General features: G+C 39.3%; 1 protein-coding gene across 3 annotated transcripts in view; it reads left to right on the top strand.

Moving 5' to 3' along the window:
• The first annotated feature begins 3,846 nt into the window (after positions 1 to 3,846).
• The window catches only part of LOC131243077 (uncharacterized), a 64,796-nt gene continuing 46,718 nt past the window's right edge, over positions 3,847 to 21,924 (top strand). Inside the window, exons 1-2 of one of the 3 annotated variants that reach the window (XM_058242153.1) lie at positions 3,847 to 4,136; positions 13,028 to 13,074. In XM_058242153.1, coding sequence (XP_058098136.1) covers positions 3,986 to 4,136; positions 13,028 to 13,074 — 198 coding nt within the window. In that variant the 5' untranslated portion in view covers positions 3,847 to 3,985. The remainder of the gene's footprint in view (positions 4,137 to 13,027; positions 13,075 to 21,924) is intronic. The other 2 variants (XM_058242154.1, XM_058242156.1) reach the window with 2 other exon arrangements.

Here is a 21,924-nt window from a genome sequence, read left to right on the forward strand (position 1 = left end):
CATGACGTAAACGTCATTACATAAATCATGTTGGGACTGCACATTGCAATGAACCTTAGGTACATCCCATTGGGCTTTAAATACATCAAATGGGCCAAATCACATGGGCCTTATATTCATTAAGTGGGCCACATCAATGGGCCGCACCAATGGGCCTTATGTTCATTACAATGGGCTATAACCCGTGGGCCTTAGAGTGCATCAAATGGGCCTGCTCACATGGGCCTTATATGTATCAAATGGGCCTCGCCAATTGGGCCCCATACGTGCATCAAATGGGCCTACTCACATGGGCTTTATATTGTATCAAATGGGCCTCGACCCATAGGCCCCCAATACATTTTAATGGGCCTCGACCCATGGGCCCCTAATGCATTAAATGGGCCTCGACCCATGGGCCTTACATGTACACCAAAGTGGGCCTCAACCATGGGCCACAAGCAACTGAGGTGGGCCTCCCACACCAATAAAAATATATATAATATAGTATATAATATATATATATGTATATATATATATATATATAAATATATACACACACGCACGCACGCACCCACAGACGCACGTACCTGGAAACACCCACCGTCCCTGGACGGTGGGGATGCAACACATGCACAGTGGGCTCCACCGCAGCCCACCGTCCAAGCGGATGGTGGCAAAAACACTTACATCACTGTGGCTCCATGTGGGGCCCACCATAATGTTTATATTCCATCCAGACCGTTGATAAGGTCCAGCAGACCTAGATGAAGGGTGAAAATAAATTTCACCCTGATCCAAAACTTCTGTGGGCCCAAAAAGGGTTCCAACGGTAGAGTCCAATTCACACTATTTCCTTTGGGTTTAGATGGTATATAAACATCAAGGTGGGGCCCACGGCTACAGCCGTGAGTGGCTGTACGCTCGCCCGCTCGCCCGAGCGCTGGTGCGCAGGCAGCGTCTCTGCTACCGTCTGACACAGCAGCAGCAGCTGCTGTGTTGCTTCTTATTATTTTTTTTGATTTTTTGAAAATCCAAGGATTTTATAGGTGGGGTCCGCATCCAGTGAATCCACGCCGTCCAGTGTTCTTCCATGGCCCACCACGAGCAAAACAAGTCCAATATTGGACATATTCCAGTGTATAACCAATCAGGGAAGTTTTCAATGGTGAAAACCACCATTTGCTATGGTATGGCCCGCCTGAAGGTCTGATGGATCCCATCTTTCAGGTCAACGCCTAAAAAGGGCTTAGGGAAGGAATGGATGGTGTGGATTTAATACATACATCAAGGTGGGGCCTACATGAGTGGACCACCCAAGCTTGAACCAAGCTAGTATTTATGTTTTCCCATTAAAACGTCCAGCGTCCAGGGACGCTGGACGGTCTGCCACACAAGGTGGGCCTGCTCAGGTGGGCCACCACTGATGGATGGTGCGGGTGCTACACATATAAGGTGGGCCCCACTTATAAATGGTTTGGATAAGATACCTACCTCATGGTGGGGTCCATTCAAGTGGGCCACATAACCTCATTAACATAAAAGAAAGAAAAAAAAATAAATAAAATAAAAGGGAGAGAGATAGAGAGTGAGACCGTGTGATGGAGGGACCCCGGCACTATGGGCCCTCCCTTGCACTAAATCATACATCAAGTGGGTCCCATTACATGTGGGCTCATTAAATTAAAATTCAACGGTAGAGATCCCTTCTCCACTAAATCAGAGGGTCTAGATGACCCTAAATATGCAAGAAAGTAAATATCATGATGGGGTCCATGGAGAATGGCCCCATCATGGAATGATCATGATGATCCAAGTGGGCCATTGGCCACATCATAGGGTCCAAAGTGAGATCCGAACCATTGATCGGTTGGCCTCACTTGGCCCATCTTAAAAACATCAAAAACTATCCTATCCAAACACCCACCGCTTGATCTTCTTGCTCCCTTGGCTTCCTTAGCTCCTTGTGCTTCTCTTTGATGGAAGAAGATGAGGAATGGATGGTTGAGATGAGAGATCTAAGGATAGAAAGGTGGGCCACACAAATGAAATTTTCTCACCATGGGGGACTCATACGTATGGATTTTGCTATAGGAGAGTTTGAAATGAGAGAGAGACTTGTAAGGGAGAGAGAGAGAGAGAGGGAGTGATGGGTGATGGAGTGATGGATGGGAGAGAGGGATGGGTGTAAGAGACTTTTTGACTTTTTTGGCAAAAGTTGTAAGAAAGGGTATGGGGGTTGTAAGAACTTTTTGACTTTGGGGGTTGCTTGGGAAATGGTGAAAGTTGATGTGTACTTGACATGATCGGGTTGATGGGATTGATTGATTGATGGAATTCACACGCGCGGCGTTTTCTCGCACCGAACGCTGGCCCACAACTCCCGACCAGAGCATCGCATCAGCGTGCGAGTCGCGGCATCAGAACAGCGGCGACGACGAGGTCGTTAAGGTACAAGCCCTTGGTTGAGTCGACTCGGGTCAACGGCATGAGAATCAGGGTCGCGCGCAAATACCGGACAAGGGTCGCAAAAGTCTCATTGATCGGACCACATTACTAAGAGAGTTTGATTTGTGTGATTTATAGGATATGCTCCATCCACGGGGATATGATTTAGAAGGTCAAGATCTATATAATTTCCAACTTATACTCCATCCATTGGGATATGGTTCTTGCTTTCTATCAATCACTTAAATCAAACACCCTCCTTACAATGTGTGTTTGTCACAAATCACTATAGTGCAGCTCATCAATTGTACACGTGGCATATGCCCACAACAATTTCATACCGTCCAAATCATGAATCCCACTATGGTTGGATCATCTATGAAAAATCTTACTGATAGGACTAGATTGTTAAGAGAGTTTGAATGGTCCATAGAGATATGATTTGGACGGTGAATATTGGCATGCAATGCATGCATGTAAAGTTAGATACACTGAGCGGAGGATACACATTGTTGATATGGAAAAGTGGGCTCATGGGTGAGGATCCACACCGTTTATATGCATAATAAAAGGACGATTTGTTGTCAATTCGTAGATTAGGACTTTTGATTCAAATGGGACGTGTTTTCTTTGTAGCTGTCTATTTTTAGGTCATTGATAGAAGGGTTAAGATAGTTCAATGTTAAGGTCTTCTAGGGAACCCCCATTCATAATGGTAGCCCGTTAATCAACGGTCTAGATCGCCAATGCAGGGGCCTCAGTTGTCCACACACAAGGAATGAGGTTATTATGTCCACACACGTGTAGAGCAACACATATATATTCACGGCACGCATGTAAATATAAAACATATGTATGAGATCTAAATTGACTGTTTTGAAGGGGAGAAAGATCGACTACTAGATATATAGCAGAGGAGCATTCATTGCAAAAGAACGGCTTCTTAGCATTCAACCAATGACATTTTGCCACGTCACTTCAGTGGCTTTTGGCTACCTAAGCATTCAGTATCCAATCCGCCCTCCCTGGAGTCAGACGGTGATGTTTAACCTCATTCCTATTGGGATGAAGTGAAAACACAAATATTAGTCTGATTCAGTACTTATGCGGCCCACGAATACTTCATCCATGGACGTTCAATTCTCGCGTTTTTGGCTAACTTTAGTATTGGATCCGGCTTATTTTCAGCCTAAATCTCCTGAAGGAGCTCACAAAACGGATGGACGGGTGGATTTATCACACTCGTAACGGTGGCCCCACCTAGCTTCCCAGCGCAGGAACTTCCTGCGAAAGGATTTGGCAGGAAATACACGTTCCCGTAATTAGCTGTGAGGACGATAGACCAACGGTCTGGATCACTGGATCATGGGTCCCACTGGCCATATCTGATAACCGGAGTATTACTGATCCATTAATGTTAACCCTCCCTTAAAGCAACTGTCAAGCGGCTCTCCTTTTCTCCTCCACTCCACCGTCTCTAGGGTTTATAAGGATTCTCAACCAAACTCCCTCCCTTTCTGAAGATTTGAAAATCAGTTACCGCTGAGGGAGAGAGAGAATGGTGGGAGAAGAGCAGAAAGAGGAGAAAGAGGGACTGAGCCCATGGGTGCAGCATTCGACGGTTATAAGCATCCCTCGCTTCGATTACAAGGCTCCTTCTTCCCTCATCGACCACTCCCATTGCGGCTTCCTAATCACCTGCACCATCAGTGAGATTCTCTCTCTGTTTTTTGATTGCTTCTATTTGGATTTTTACATAAGGATCCAAATCCAGGATTTGAAATGCTCACCCCCTTTGTTTCATTCTTGATTTTCTATCTGTTGAATCCAGAAACCGTACTTGGCCACCTAGATTTTCAACCTGGATGATGGAGAGAGCTGTTTGAAATATGAGCATTGGAGTGTATTGAAAATCCTTGTATTAGTCAACCAGCTTTTAAAGAAGAATTGAGAACTGGACTTTTTTGAGGTTCAAATCCAGAATCCACTAAATTCCAGGGTGCCAGACAGAAGATTTTGGCCTGGATTTGGATTCCAAATCCAAAAGGCCCAAAATCCAAGCTACCAAATGACAAATCTCTCTCTCTGTCTGTTGTTAATCATTATCTTTCGTTTATTAATCTTAGAATGTGCTGGATTCCGATTTTTTATTATTAACTTAGTAGGGATTTTCTTTCAAAGATGAAATGGTATTTTCTTAGAGAAATGATGACGTATGGCAGCCATTTCTTTCCCGCCAACATGTCACATGTGTAGATGTCCCATCTTGTGAAAATTGTGAGCCACACTGCAATGATCACCTAGAATGCAAATCAGGTGGTTCCATTCATGGAGAAGGACACAACATCAAAATGAATGGACAGCTGATGGCATGACTCAGTGTACTGGTCTGGCCCACCCAATGAGTGGATTGGCCTGATTTTCCTAACAGGCTAACATGTGATCATCATGGTGTGACCCACCTTTTGCATGGATCAGATGTTCTACAAATGTGTCATGTTGGCAGGAAAGTAATGGCTGTCTGTGATCATCTCTCTTTTTTTCTAAATCACAGATGAACTGGGTGTTTTTGTTTTTCTTTTCTTTTCATTTTACCTAAGTGCCATCTTATTTAGTTACCTAACAGTCAATATCCACACACATGGCACACATATATGAGATCTGGACTGTTCATCTATTGCATGGGTAAGCCATATGTCCGAAATCACAACAATCAGATGGTCTTAGTAATATAGTGGTTGATTCATTTTTCACTGAATATCAACTGTTGACTGGACTTTTTCCAAACTGTCCATTTGTAATCCTCAAGAGTCCTTCAATTAGCAGCTCGGATTACCTGACCTCTATGATTTTTGGAACATCCCCTCCATAATAGGACCCAACAGATGAAAGATCCAGGCTTATCCACATGGACCACGTGCAAATATTGATACTTGATGGCTAACTTCGATAATATGATAGCACTGACCCTCTCTCTTGGTATATACTGAGTTCTGAATCTTCTGATTTATTTGACATGGTGTTTATTTTGCCGGCTGCTGTTGTCCTTTTAATTTTTTTTTTTTAAAATTTTAAATTTTAAATTTTAATTCCTGGTCAATTAGAAATAGATCATAGCCTTGTCCAAGCTATTACGAATCCTAGGAGAAGTGACAATTCTGATTTTAATAATAAGGAAATGGTTGGCATTTTTTTTTACCCTTCATGGAGATGATGGTTTTGATAGTGGTCCATTTACCTATTATTATATGCAGTGGTTATGCTTTCTCATTTAAATGATTGGGCTCGTTTCATTTTACCATGGCCTATTTAGGTATGGACTTTGTATCTGTTTAGATGAATTTGTATCAATTTCAATCAGATTTTTCTCTAGTTCTTGTCTAGATGAATCATCTTGCTTTTGCATCTCACCGATGAATTGAGTTTTCTCCTCCCATTTATATGAAGTGGATGCAATTGTATTTTTCAGTGGATGAAGGAATTTGGTTTGTTTTATGTTATTTAGGCGAATTGTTGTATTCAACAAATTTCCCAAAATTAATTTTATCAAGGTGAAATTAGGAGTGACGATAAAAGAAAGTTAACATGATTTGGGAATTTACTTCTATTATTTTGGTGAGATTGGTATGTTTGTATTTTCATGCAAATGAGTCAGGATTGGCTATGCCATTTCTTTTTTGGTTGGTCATCTATACACATTAATATTTCTTTTTCCGGAAGAATGAGTGATGTCTAACTGTTTAGATGAATGTCATTGGTTTTATCTTTTTCTTGGTCAAGAATATTCAATGACATCACCTCCCCTTTGGCTAGGGTGAAGGAGACAATCAAGTTTCATCTTATAAGCTGGGCAATCATGTCTAAGGATTTCAAGGTGTTTTAGTTTCAAAGTTGGACCTTTACCAGAACTTATTCATTTGAGATTTGTTGAAAAGGAAAAAAAAAAATTGCATTTTTGACACCCTCCTCCCCCAAATTATGGAAAAAAAAGTTGATGGTAGTTCCTTGATGATTCGGGCATTTTTGGTATTGAGGTTGCAGTTAGTAATTTTGATGGCTTGATTTGCTTACTTCGAGCTGATTATGGTTGGTGACTCGAGCCATGCAGAAGTATTGGTGATAAATACAGGGGTATACGTATCATTGTTCTTTACTCTTTCAAGGGGCCACGAATTGTGGAGGGCGATGGAAAAAAGTGATTGCTTGGGCTTCCGGAAAGTTTCTGGCTCCATGGAAACAATCTTTACTCGTTAATGGGGTCAAAGGGAGAATTTGCTCCAAGTACATTGATTCAAACAAGCCCATTTCCATAGTTGATGTGCTAGCCAAGGACAATGCTTTTCTAGATATTCTTTTTGTAACACAAATCAATATGCATTGACTTAATGGATCATCTACATGGATTTGTATGTCAGTATCGTATTGGCTGATATGGCTATATCGTATATTCAGGACGCATTGAACAATACCCTATGGGCCTAACATGGCTCAATATGGCTAACACAACCATAAAGGTCCTTTTTTTTTTCCCTCTCATTTTTCCTCTTCTTTTTTCACTTCAACCATGGGGGAAGCCTAGAAAGTCACTTTAGACTAGATTGAGGCCTATTTTGAGTATCAAAACAAAAGACTCGAGTCAAGTTCAACGAATTGAAGCAAAATGGATCATTATGGGAAATATTGGAAAAAGGGTAAACAATCACTTTCCCCCCCCATGTTTTCAACTTTTCATCTTCTTTTCGTTGTATTTCAATGTGTGGGCTGAATTCACCAAATCATGCTTATCAAAGAATGGTCTGATACACCATTATCTGACCAAAATATAAAAAAGAAAAAAAGTAGGATTCTTAAACATCTTTCATTTTATTTTATTTTATTTTATTATTTTATTATTTTTTATAAATTTTTTAACTTAATTCTTTGGCTGAAAACAAATGACTAATGTAGTTTGATATGGGCCAATATCGATACATAATGCTCATATTGTGTTGTTTTAATCCTGTTTGCTATGCTTACTTTTGTTCAATTAGGGACCATTTGGTTGACTTTCAACAGGTCAAGCTGACAAACAACATTCTTAACAAAGAATAGTCTGATACACTGCTACATATGTCTAAAATACAAAAAAGAAAAAAAAGTTTATTCTTGAATATCTAATTTCTTATTCTGATAGTTTTTCTTAATTTAATGGCTTAAAGAAAAATGACTGATATGGGTTGATAGGGTCTAATACATGACGCCAATATTGTATTGTTTTTTAGCTGGGCTAATATGTTTAATGCTAATAATGATGATCCTCTTACTAAGTTTTAGATCTTTTTCCTTTAAACAAAATTTATCCTCTTACTCATAAAAATAAACATTATTTACATTTAAAATTTGTTGCATGTTTAAACTTAAAACCTTTTGGATCCGATAGCTTGTCTTTATATAGAGGAAATATACATTGCTTGGTTTTAACTAGTGGAGTTTTAGTTTAGGGCCTTTGGGCTAGCATTCCTTAAAGTTGGGGCACTTTTCATTGATACAAACCGCTCATCTAGTGGGCTTCAATGTTGATGGGTGATATTGCTAAAGAACACCCTATATTGAACAGTCGTAGCCATCCTATTGTTGGTCAGTAAATGGATGGTTGAGAAGTAAGTATAGCCAATGGTCCATATGCAATAGGTGAGCTCCACTTGTAGAATGGCTGGGACTGTAAGATGAAGGTTCTCGTCCTAGTCATCCATAGCAAGGTCCATCCAATGAGGATTTAGGTCATTTAATGGTGGGCACTCTTGTAAAGGTTGTTGGCATGAATAAAAAGGAAGAAAAACAATGTCAACGGTTTGGGCAAAGCATTGTACAATACCTCTTTTATGAATTCTTAAATTCATCTTATCGTGTCTTATAGGTTCATAGCCATCTTTCTTCTCTTTCCTTTCCTTTTTTTAATTTTTTAATTTTTTAATTTTTTTTTTTATTTTTTTTGAGTTGCTGTTTTGATGGGAACATTACATCACACACCTTTACATGCACGTATCAGAGGAGGAGGCGGGTATCAGTCTCTTTGTGGCTAGGTAAGTACCCATGTTGAAGACTCCACAGCCTGTACGAGCATTTGGAAGACCCCCACACTGGGAAAATGCATGTGGGTTACTAGAGGGAGAGATTTGGACTGTTAGATTAGATGGATGCGACGATCAGACTGTTAGATCACATGGTGCACATGATTGGACAATTGATCATGGGCTATCTTCATCAAAGGACATTATGTTATTTTAGGATTATTTTATTTTATGTTATTTAGTGGTTTACATGTTTAGTTTCAGATTCCAAAGTTTTTTGTACATTTAGTTTATGAGTAGGACATGTTGGGAGCAAAATACCCCCCCCCCCCATATTGTGCACGGTTTGAGAAAATAAAATAAAATTGTGTTCTCTTCTCTTTGCTTGTGTGCTTAGATTTCTTCAAGGTGCGAAGCCTTCTCTTGGTGTGATTCCAAGGGTTTCCATCCTTAGGGTTGGGTTGTGGACCAGGAAGAGCTTTGGATTGACCCCCAAAGTTAGACTTTTAACTCCTCAAGGAGTAGTCTTAACATTGGAATCTCGGGAGTCAAATCGCTTCCCAAATTGTGGCTTAAAATATTTGCTTGATGTCTAGCACCACTTGGTACATGTGTTCGAGGGTGTTAACGTCACGGGGGAGAAGTTCCTGTTGAATGTTGACTCGGAAGCCCATTTTAAAACGAGAAAGAGTAATCATTGAGTCTTCAATATCACATCGCATCATGTATTCTTTAAACTTAGCGATGTAATCTAACACAAGCAAGGTCCCTTGGCGAAAGGATTGACACCTATCCAATAACCTTTGATGGTACAAAAGGGGAATATATTTTTCTTTCAACATTTCTTTCATCTCTTCCTAGTGCACTATTGGGACACCTCTAGACCTCTCAATCTAGCGCTCTGTTTTGGTTCAAAATAACTTAGACTGGCTTACCAATTTCATCTTGGCAAACCTTATATGACAGGCATCAGACATATCACACCATTCAAAGTTCTGTCCATGTCCTCAATCCAGTCGAGGAATGCTTTAGGGTTCAGGCAACTATCAAAACTTGGCACATCTACCTTCACGCTCTTCATGAGCCACTCATCTGGATCATAGCGGTCATAGAGCTTGCGCTCGTGGAACTCTCTAGGGGGTGCTTGAAAATGAGCACCACCACGACCGCCAACTCAACCATGTCCACGCCCTCTAATAGGATCTCCTACCTCAACATGCACAGGGTCTCCTACTTGGGATTGACCATCTTCCTTGGTATTGGGGTTGGCTTGTAGCGAGGCCTCTATCTGCTCTAAACGATTGTTTTGGGCTACCAATTGATTACTACTGGTTCGACCTTGATTACTATTTCTTGTGTAGGATTGAGTGTAAGAGTTTGAATTGCTAAACTCAACTAGGTTCTTCTGTAGGATCTTGGATCTTGCATATGACATAAATCAAAGTCCTTGTGTAGGCCACTGGACACGAGTGTGTACATGTTAGTCTTTGAGTGAGTCTCTGGCAGGAGTAAACGTAGGTCCTTGGATTAGGATTGAGGTTGTTGGTTAGCCTATAGTAAACCAACTAAAGTTTCTTGTGGGAGCCTCTGGCGGGAGTGTACTTCAGTAGGTTCTTGTGTAGGACCGAGGTTCATGGCGAGCCTATAGAAAACCACGTAAAGTCTCTTGCGGGAGCCGGTCCTTATGTAGGATTGTAAAGGTTAGAGGTGAACTCGATTTAAAACTCCCGATAGTGAAATCCGGTACACTCATGGGTTGAGTGTGTCCGCCGGGAGTGGAGTAGGGAAACCGAACCACTATACATGCTTGTGTTTGAGATTGTTATTTGAGCACTTGTTGAATTATGCTTATGCGGTGAATGTTTAATTATATGTATGCATGATTAGATGAATGATAGGATTTAATAGTTAGCACATCCTACACATACATGTACACTATCAGAAGTTTCTTATAAAATGGAAGAACATGTTGATATCAGACAGTATGTGGACCACAGAGGCGAAGTTCCAGAGTATCGATTCGGATTCACTTGAGTGGTACATGAGTTTTATTTCGCCAGAGGTGAAATTTTGTCAGCTGGGGAGAGTTGATGGGGACATCATTACGCACATATTAGTTGATGAGGCAAGTCCTCTAGTCTCTCTGTGGCTAGGCAAGTACCCATGTTGAAGACCGCACATAGCATGCACAATCATCTGGATGACCCCACACCGAGAAGATGCATGTGGGTTACTAGAGGGAAAGATTTGGACTGTTAAATTAGATGGATGCGATCATCGGACTGTCAAATCACATGGTGCACATGATCATACCATTGATCGTGGGCCATCTTCATCAAATGACATTATGTTATTTTAAGATTATTTTATTTTATGTTATATAGTGGTTTAGATGTTTAATTTCAGATTTCAAAGCTTTCCGTACATTTATTTTATGAGTAGGACATGTTGGCAACAAAATAAAATCGACACCCCCCCCCCCCCCCCATTGTGCATGATTTGAGGAATAAAAAAATTTGAGTTCTTTTCTCTTTGCTTGTGTGCATAGAGATCTTCAAGGTGTGAAGCCTTCTCTCTCTCTCTCTCTCTCTCTCTCTCTCTCTCTCTCTCTTCTCTCGACCAGTGTTTTAAATATCGACAATATCAGCTGATATATCCCACGATATATCTTGTATTCCACCAGTGCGATACGAAACGTACAAGTAGTGCGAAATATCCCACATGTTCGATCTGGTGAACATTTTTGAATTTCGATCCTTTTGTTTTCTGTAAATCATGTTAAATTAGTGTTAAATTGTTACAAATGCATGATTTTTCATGTTTTGCATGAAAAATCATGGATTGGGAACTTCGATTTTGAGGAGATGGGCCGAGTTGCGGAAAATTGAAAAAATAAAAAATTCCCAATTTCATGCATATCGTTTGCAATCTTTGTGTCCAAACATCAAATCAAACATGTATGTAACCTAAGCTAGTGATTCTTCTTTTGCTTTTGAATGCATTGCTTGTGTTTCCACACGTCTTCTTACATTCATAAATTATATGAATAGACATTGAATATACTTGCATCACTTCAGTTAAACAACGCATAGATTAGAATCCCATACAAAGAAAACCTATTATATGTGCTTGTTTTTTGTAATGTTTTGATTTATTAGTGTGTATTGATGTCTTTTTTAACAATCATTGAAGTTTCATTTAAAAATTCAACCAATTTCCCAATGTTTCCCAATGTCTTCAACAACAATGATAAATTACACGATACAACCGATATATCCCATGCGATAACCGATATGTATCTGTATCCCAAGAATGTGATATGTAACGCGATACCGATATTTCGAACATTGCTCTCGACAAGGTCTCTATCTCTAACCCTACTTCTCTTTACATCTTCTTCCGTTTTTCCTTTTCTCATCTTTTCTTCATCCTAACTTCTCCTCAAACCCTCACATCCCAAAACCTACCCAACCTGCGCATGTGGGAACACGCTCGTTTGTACGTCCATAGGATAGTTGTACGGCCACATGTGCGGAAACCCCCCCCCACCATTTGCATGTGTTTGGTTTCCCCTCCTTTTCACTATCATTCAACCAAAACCCTAACCCTAATTCATTACTTTTCCCCTTTTCCCAAAACTGTAACCCTAAATTTCAGGTTTTACACTTTTTTCTCTCAAAACCCTAACCCTAGATCATCTTAAACCCTAATTTTTGTTAATCCCTTTTAGATTTAAATAATTCCTTTTGATTGTTAGACTAACCCTATGTTAATTGTGGAATTCCTTACTTCCATTGGGACCTATGGTGATAGTATTTTAACAATTCCTATTTCGAGCATATGGTAGCCTAGGGCTTTACATATAGTTATTTGATTATTGTTTGAAATGATATGAGGTTGTTGAATTTTACGTTTATTGCTCACAAAATCTGAAATCTGAATTTGTTATCATCTTAAGTTAGAAAACCTCATCCTGCATTATGTTTTTAGGTGGCTGTCATGTGGGCAGCTGATCGTAGAACTTTTGCCTATAGACCATTTAAATGCTAACCTGAAATTTGCTGGGGGAAAGGCTAAGATGATTCATGATGATGATGAGAAGTTACTATGTTTCACATAGATATTTCTGGCGAGTGTTCATATCATTTACCTGTCTGATTGCTTTATCTTTTGCTTGTCAAGCCAATTGTTTTTGGTTTTTCAGTTCTTCTTGTTGCTTTGAAGTTTTTGATGTTTCGCATTATTTTGATGTTCCTATCATAAATTACCTGTCTGATTGCTTTATCTTTTGCTTGTCAAGCCAATTATTTTTGGTTTTTCGGTTCTTGGTTTTCCTTGGAAGCTTTTGATGTTTCACATTATTTTGGTGCATCTTAAGCAACATACACTTTGTTACTTTTGTTCTTGAGGAATCAAAATATCTTTATCACGGGCACACAGTAAATGTAAAAGCTTTTTGTTTTTTCCTTGTTTTTACCTAATGAGTAACTTTGCCTACGTCCTCATAATGGTAATAGAACTGAATTTAAATACCTTTATGTTCTTGTCAGAACGGGAGAAAAGTGCCACAAAAGAAGCCATTTCCATTCTTGAAAAGGTTATAATTGACTATCCTTTCATCTATTATTCAATAATTCAATATCATGCCAACAAGATTTTCTTGTATTTGTATTTTGTATATCGATATAATGAGTGTGCTGACCAGGAACATGTTATTCTGCTAAATATGGCTTCCAATGCACAATAGAATGTTGATTGATCTAAAAAGTTTTAGAAGTCCTTTTATATTTTCCTGAAGGTAACGCTTTCTTGTTCCTCTAGGATTAGCCAAACTCAATGGTATATTGTAGGAAGCATAACTTACAAACTCCAGCCTTATTTTTCATCGAAGACATGCTCATGCCTCACAGTGCACCTTATCTGAATTTCGCATGCTTGTGCATTGACAACATTAGTGCCATGAAGACCCCCAGTCCATATCACATAAACAAGTATGCTTAGAATTCCCAAATTCCTACACGTGACACAATGTAAGAGCAATTACAAGAACTGATCACCTACAGACAGCTGCATACTAGGCAGCCCCATCTTTCCCGTCAATGCCTCACTTGTGTAGGACATCTGAGGCATGCAAATGTTAGGCCCCCACTATGATGGTCTCTTGACACAAAAGTCAGGCTTGTCCATTCATAAGGCGGCCCACACCATCCAGTTGTGCCAATCTAATGGTTGGGCCTACCTTTTGCAGAGGTCAAATGAAAAGTTGGCTACATGGCTTTGAATGTTGGTATTGGTGTACGTATCGGCCTGACAGAAAAATGATACGATATGGCGTTGCGTATCGATATTCAGGCCGTATCGGTCCGTATTGGTTAGATTTTTTTTTTTTTTTTTCAAAGAAAAAAAAAATTGAAAAAATGAGATATCCAAGAATCTATCATTTTTATTTTTTATTTTTTATGTTTTGACCATGTATTCAATGGTGTATCGGACCATTCTTTGATGAGAATGTTGTCTGTCGATTTGGCTTGTTGAAGGTCAACTAAATGAGCCCTAATTGAACACAAATCAAGCATGATTTGGTGAACTAAGCCCATTACATAGAAATACAACAAGAAGAATATGAAAATATAAAAAAGAAAGTGAAGGTTTACCCTTCTTTTTGATTTTTCCCATAATAGTCCACTTCGCTTTGATTTCTTGAATCTTATTAAAATAATTTGTTTTGATCCCAAAATAGGTCTAGATCTAGCCCTAAAATGAGTTTTTGAGCTTCTTCCATTGTTTAAATGGAAAAAAGAAGAAGAGGAGACCTGAGTGAAATTTTGAAAAAAATAAAATAAAATTCAATTTTAGGTTTTATGGGCGTATCGACTGTATCGGCTCCGTATCGGTGCCGATATGCCCCGTATCAGCCGGTACGGGCCAATACAGGCTGATATACAGTTCAGTTTTTTCATATCGGGCTGATACAACTCTGTATTCCATATTGTCTTGTGCCGATACAGATACGATATGGCCGTATCGGCCGATACAATACCGATATTCTTATCTATGGTTGGCTATCAGTCGAAATCATTGGATCCTTGTCACTATTCTGTGTCCCAAAGTCATCACTTTCTTGTAGTGGCTAAAATTTCAAATTGTGGGCGGGTTGAAAAGAACTATAGGATCTTGAGGATATTTACAGTGTATTTATGATTGAAGCATGTACACGTAACGCCGATTGTTTAGTGGACCCAGTCCATTGGGCTGATGCAACCCATCATCAATGGACTATGGCCCAAAAATCTTCTGTAGGATCCTAGCCATCAATTTTGGGTTCTTTTAGTTGAATGCACATGGGGTTTTGTATTTCTATCATTGAACATCTTTTCGGGAGATCTTTAATACGACACAAGATGGAAGGATAGGATTGGTATGCATGGGAGATCTTTTCGGGAATTGATCCATCCAAAGTGTGCACAACAGACTGACGGGTATGGATTACTAAGGGCCTGTTTGTTTTCTTGTAATTACCTGTAATTACAGGTAAATGGGTAATCATTACTTATACCCGTAATTACATGTTGATGCTTTAATATGACATTGACAGCCATTGCTGTTTGGAATGCTCCAACACTAAAATTGAGAAAATAAAACGCAACAAGTGTAAAACCTATAGGGACCACCATTACCTATGTGTCTTATCCACGCCGTCCATTTATTTTACCTGCTCATTTTAGGGTGTGAGCTAAAAAATGATGCAAATCCAAAGCTCGAGTGGACCACACCACATGAAATAGGGGGAATTGAACATCTACCACTGAAAACTTCTTGGGGGCCATAGAAGTTTTGGATCAAGCTGATATTTGTGTTTACCCTTCATCCATGTCCGTGTGACATTATGAATAGGTTGGATGACAGACACATCATTGTGAGCTTGATCCACGTTTCAGCTTTCAGTGGTAGGCATCATTGTTCCCTCTGTGTCCTGTGGCGTGGTTCATTTAAGCTTTAGATTTCCCTCATTTTTGGCCTCATGCCCTAAAATGAGCTGGTAAAACGGATGGACAGTGTGGATCAGACACATACATCACGGTGGGCCCCACATTTTTAATCAAAACAATTCTTGTCCAATTGCAAGCATTACATCACGATTTTCGAGGGGTAACTAAAAACGTAATTTCCTTCTCTACCGAACATGGGCGAAAAATAATCATTGCTTATTTACACTACCATTCACATTTACAATGGTGAAACAAACGAGCCGTAAAATCTTCTAGATTATAAGATCCTAGCCATAGATCTTGGGTTCTTTAATTGAACGGGCACGATTGTTCTATATTTATTATTGACAGTCATTATCTGGCCACCAAATGAAGGATGGGATTGTCTAGCATAGGACATTCTTTGGGAACTGGTCCATCCATAGCGGGGCCAATAGACTAATGATATGCATCATTGAAATCTTGATTATGGGATCCTAGCCATTAATCATTGGCTAGGATCCTACAATCTGGGGGGACAAAACAGAGGATAGGGTTGTTGTACATTGGACAAACCTATTGACCGTTGTTTTCTGGGTCATAATACAGAAGGACAGGATTGCCATGCATGGGACAATTTTTGGGAATTGGTCCATCCCCAATGTGGCTCAAATACTGATGGTATGGATTATTGAACCTTGGGCCTTCTACACTCAGTATACCTCAAATGCCCGTTGGGTGGATGATCTGGTAAGTTGTCAAAAAGTAGTTGAGGAATTATAAGGTCCTGAAGCATTAAAAAGGGAATAGTGTGCTGATGATCTGTTGGTACATGTGATGCCCCATGATTTGGAAATACAAACCATTTATCCAAAGGAACCACAGCCGATCAGTGATGCCTAAATGAGCTCCAAGATCAGATGATTCTAATCCTCAAATTAGTAGCCAGCAAATGAACATGTAGGCAGAAAACACAACAACAGTCCGAAATAAGATCCGTAATGGGATATATTTGAGCATCCAATTTGAAAATTTTCCGGAGCATCATACATCCACGGTGGGACTCATAATATCAATCACCTGGATCAATGAAACATGGCCTCTTCTTGTAGAAAATAGATTCATCAGGGTACTATTCATGTTTAGTTGCATTAGGACCTTATAATTCCTAAATGTATTTGGGGTGTCGAATCAAATTGGTGGGTACTACTATCCTGGGCCAATTGGAGGATTACAGTGGGATCCTTCACTGTACTATATTTCCTTTATTCCAAATAGAAACCATGTTTAGGAATGTGGGAACCAAATAAGAATTATTTGATACTCTAGCAGTGTGTGATGGTTCATATGCATGCACTTAGAAATTGTATACTTGGAAATTGAATAATTCATGGTTGAAGAAACCATTTTGGAGAATACAAAGACTTCTTTTTAAGTTATATATACCCATTGTGGTACAAGGGATTGTATATGCAGGTAAAGATATGGTTAGGCTGCTTAGGCACAACTTTAGAGACGGTTTCCACACAAACATTCCCATTTGGATGGTAAAATTACAAATGAGGCCGTCTGAAGCAACTGAGGGTTGGAGAGCAGATTCTGGTGGTTCGTTGAGTCATGCCCAACGAAGAAGATGAGAGGAAGATCTAAAAGGACTTAGCTATAGGTAGACACCTGCTGGATCACAAAAGATGGTGAAAGGATATGAAGGCTTGTGCAGTTTCTGAGCTTAGTGCCTTACATAGGAGTGACTAGTGAAACATGATGTATAAAGGCAACCTCATATAGTTGGGACAAAGCTTTGATGATGACACCATCACTTTATAACTTATTTACATGTACAATGAATCCATCCTTCTAGATCAATGTCAAGGCATAAATGGAGCTGAACATGTGAATTATGTTGGCATCTTTCTCAAATAACCATCTGCATATAAACTAATACAGATTGGTCAGTTCATCCATTTCAATTAGAATTCTTTGAGAATGACAAATGTAAAGGCATGGATTGAAGTTTCTGTTTTTGGGGATACATGGGATGTGCTTTGCCCAAGTTGAGCCATCCTTATCCCACTTGTACTTTTCGACAAAAAATCTAGAAACGGGAGCATGCCTAATGTAGCTCTTGTTTCCCAAGTTGCGCCAACAAATTTGGGCCTACTGTTGAGTTGAACCAGGGTGTGCCGAAACGGTTATGTAACTGTACTGGTACACCCCATTATGCAATTCTAGGTCGAACTAGGCACCCTTGAAAAGGAGGAACGGCCGTTGAATGGAGTAACGGTCATTATCCCTGGGATGTTTCTTCTTCTTTCTTCTACAAGAAAAAAGAGCATACCTGGGGATTGGAAAGCTCTCTCTCTCTCTCTCTCTCCCTCTCTCTTTCCTTCTTCTTCTTCTTCTCTTCTTTAGTTCGATGCCTCTTTGCAAGTGCGTCTCTCTCACTCTTGCTTCCGGATGCCTCTCTACAAGTGCGTCTCTCTCTCTCTCTCTCTCTCTCTCTCTCTCTCTATTTCTTTTTTGCCTTGTCAAAAGAATGCCACAACGTGGCTTCTTTATTTCTGAGCAACTTTTCAAATAGAGGTCCGACCGGTTGGAGTATAAGTTATAGTTGAGGCAATGGATACCTTCCAACCATTTATGTGTGTGAGACATCCATGCCATCCAATATGTTGGCCCCATCACGAGGATCACTTTTTGCAAAACTCAGGCACATCCACTCATCGAGTGGACCAGATTTGTATTTTTTTATTATTTACCAATTGCTACTTTTTTTGTCTATAGTGTGAACCACCTGATGAGTAGATATGGCTGATCTTTGCACCAAGTGACCCTCATTTTGGGGCCAATCTATTGGTAAGGTTGGATTCCATAGGCACTTAACCAGTTGGAATTTATATGTTGGGTCATGGGTGGACCATAACTTGTGGTCCAACTAGACTTGAGACCTCTTTTTTAATTATTTGATAGTCTAGTGGGGTATGAAGCTTGATACACTTGCACTCAGAAAATTTTACTTATGTCATGTATTAAATCAAACTAAACCCATTAAAATGTGGTGCAACTATTGGTAAGTCACAATCCCAAAGTCAGATTGTTTGGATGATCCTAACTGTTGATTTGTAGACTATTGTTTGTTGAAGTAGGACCATTTGGATATTTTTAATTTTTCTTTGTCCAATAAATGTCCACCAATCTGATAATTGGATGATGAAATAAGCATAATTTGGGGCCAATTGCATTAATGGGAAGAGTGCTGTAGATTGCATAAATTTTGGGCTGATTTTGGGGCGTTCGAGTAGTCGTACAAATTGGCAACTATTCATCTGAATTTAATTTTATTATTTATGTTTTTTTTTTTTTTTTTGGGAAGAATGATGCCAAATGCTTAGGTATATGCATTAGTGGATGAGTGTTATGGATGTATGAATTTGTGGTAAATTTGGGGGCATTTGAGTGGCCCCCCAAATTGGCAACATTATTCATTCGAATTTAATTTAATTTATTTTTTGTAAAAGTACTTGTGGGGAATGATGTCAAATGCTTGGGGATGTGCATTAGTGGGATGAGTGCCATAGCTTGCATGAATTTCAAGCAAATTTTGGGTTTGTCTAAGCCTATCAGGTTATAAAATAATTAGATAAGCCGAGATCACATTCTTACCAAAGAGTGGTCCGTTACACAATCATAAACATGTGTAAAACCATAATGTTTAAAACCATAAAAGAATACATATTTGGAATCTCTCAATATTCAGGATTTTTTTCTTAAAAAAAAAAAAAAAAACTGTTATGGGGACGTAACAATCATTACTTGTATCGGTAACGGTGGGGACCATTATGGCCACCATTACCCTTACGACATACCTTGAGTGGAACCAATCCAAATTATGAAGGGAAATCCAAACATAGATTAAAAGATAAACAATAAAAAAGCATGGGGATGGTTTAAACAAATATTAGGGCCAAAGTACTGAAACTTTTGGCCAGAATACTTGAAGTCCAAGTGTTTAACATGTTGATCAGAGAGCCCTCCCAACACTTCTAAGAAAATTAATTTTGATTAATCAATCGATTTGTTTTATAGTACCATGAGCTGTCAAGTGGGTGGGCAGGACATGTGTCCATTGGCATGGATGATAGAGTTAGCACAAATTTCCAACCAAAGTAACCCATCTTGTGTTCAACAATTTATAGGGAGATTTTCAAGAATTTGGGTTTAAGCTAACCCTAATTAATTGAGATAAGGCTTAGATGATGGTGATTCCAAGAATTTGGTTTTTGGGAATCTTTGAGAACAAAATCCTGCAGAAAATAAAATAAATTTAAAACAAAGTAGGAAAGTAAAAAAAATCCTTTAGAGAATTGTGAAAATTCTTTGATAATACTAAAAATTAGTTATTGGGAATAAGAATTAGATGATTTGAAGTGGTCTTGGGTTTGAAGGTTAACGTTCATAAAAATGAGTTATTGGGGGATAAGAATGGCCTTAGAAGAAGTCAAGTATCTAGCAGAAATCTTTTGTTGCAAAGCAGGTAGTCTTCTATTGACATTTCTGGGCCTCCCACTGTGCATTGGCAAGATGGAGAAACACTTGTGGGATGAGCTTATTAAGAGAATTGAAAATAAGCTCCCAACTTATTTATTTATTTATTATTTATTATTATTTTTGGGGGTGGGGGGGTGGTGTTGAATCACATTGAGAAGGCAAAGTTGTCCAATATGTTGGTCTACTATATGTCCCACTTTCCAATCTTTTCAGTGTGTTGAAAAGAAACAATAAAGTCAAGTGGGATTTTCTACTGGCAAGGCTTAAAAGACAAGTGAAAATCAAGTGTTGAATGGAACTAATAAAATCAAGTGAGATTTCTTGTTGCAAAGCTCAAATGACAAGCAAAAATTCCACCTAATTCAATGGGATGTATGTAGACCAACCAGGGAGGAAGGTGCTGGGATGAGAAAACTAAAAGTCATGAATATAGCCACCTTGGGTAAATGAATATAGCCATCTTGGGTAAATGTGTGTGGACCTTCGGGTCAGAGATGGGTGCTTAGGGAAAAAGGATGATAGTAATGAAATATGGGGAGGGGGGATGGCTGACAAAGGAATCATCTCAGTGAAGAGCTTCTGCAACATGGAAACCGGTAGTTAGAATGATCAACAAATTCAAGAAAGGTGTTTCCTTCTTGGTTAGCAAAGGGGCTCGGATAAACATATGGTCAGACACTTGGTGCTTTAATAGACCTCTAGCTGTTTTGTTTCATAACTTGGCTAATATTGCCTTTGAGTAGGGGGCACACGTTTTCGAGTGTTTCAACATCATAGGTGGTTGCGTGGTTTGGACCTCCCTATGTTAGAACAACCTTTTGGACAAAGAGCTAGAGGATATGGCTAGGCTGTTGTAGCTTCACCACATTCACCCCATGAGGTTAACCCCTGATGATATGGAGTTATGGGTTTTAAAAATGGGAGATTTACGATTAGATCTCTCTATGAAGCTATTCTTTTCCTAGGTAAAGGGAATTGGGGAGATCTGATGGAGGAGGTTTGGCACCATAAAGCTCTTCTTAGGGTGGTGGTTTTTGCATGTTCAGTTGGTAAGAACAGGGTGCTCATCGTTGACAATCTTCAAAAGAGGCATATGATCATTCCCAATGTCTACATTATGTGCATGGGGGATGCAGAATTCATGGACCACCTGTTGGTTCACTACGTTTTTTCGAGAGCAATCTGGGACAACTTCCTTGGGCAGTTCCAGTGACGTTGGGTGATATTGAGAACAATGGAAGCTTTCCTTTCATCATGGCATGGGGGCGGGATAGTTCCTAAAGGGAGAGTCCTTTGGAGCTGGCCGCTTTATGTTCGATTTGGAACAAGCGCAACGAGAAATGTTTTTGGAATCACTAGAGATCTCATGGAGAGGTCTTTAGGAGAGCTAATCTGGGTGTCATTTCTTGGGCTTTGTCCGTTCAATCCTTTGCGTCAGGTTCATTTACTTTGTTTTATCCCTTTTGGGTCCGGTTTGTAATTCTTTGTGAGGAATCCTCTTCCTCCCCATCAATTAAATTTTGTGGATTCTCAAGATAAAAATAAAAAATAAAAATAATATTTCAAAGAAAATTGTGGAAATATTTATGGTTTTACTGAAAAATTGACTATATTGCAGAATTTAAGGACATTTTTCATTTCTTAAAAATTGACAATATCACAATGTATCTTCTTTTATTTATTTTATCATCATTATCATCACCATCTAAGCCTTATCCTAGGGGATTGGCTGCATGAATCCTGTCATGCCATTCCACTCTCAGGACCATATCCTCAGTTATACCATAGGTTATCAAATCCAACGTCCTTTTGGGCCTTCACCTTTTCCCATTTAGAGCCTTCAACTTGAACTCACTCCTAAATGGTGCAGTTCTTGGTCTCCAATGTTGCAGATGACCAAACCATCTAAGTCTACCTTCCCTCATCTTCAA

Source organism: Magnolia sinica, chromosome 4 (assembly GCF_029962835.1).
Source record: "Magnolia sinica isolate HGM2019 chromosome 4, MsV1, whole genome shotgun sequence".
Classification (NCBI taxonomy): Eukaryota; Viridiplantae; Streptophyta; class Magnoliopsida; order Magnoliales; family Magnoliaceae; genus Magnolia; species Magnolia sinica.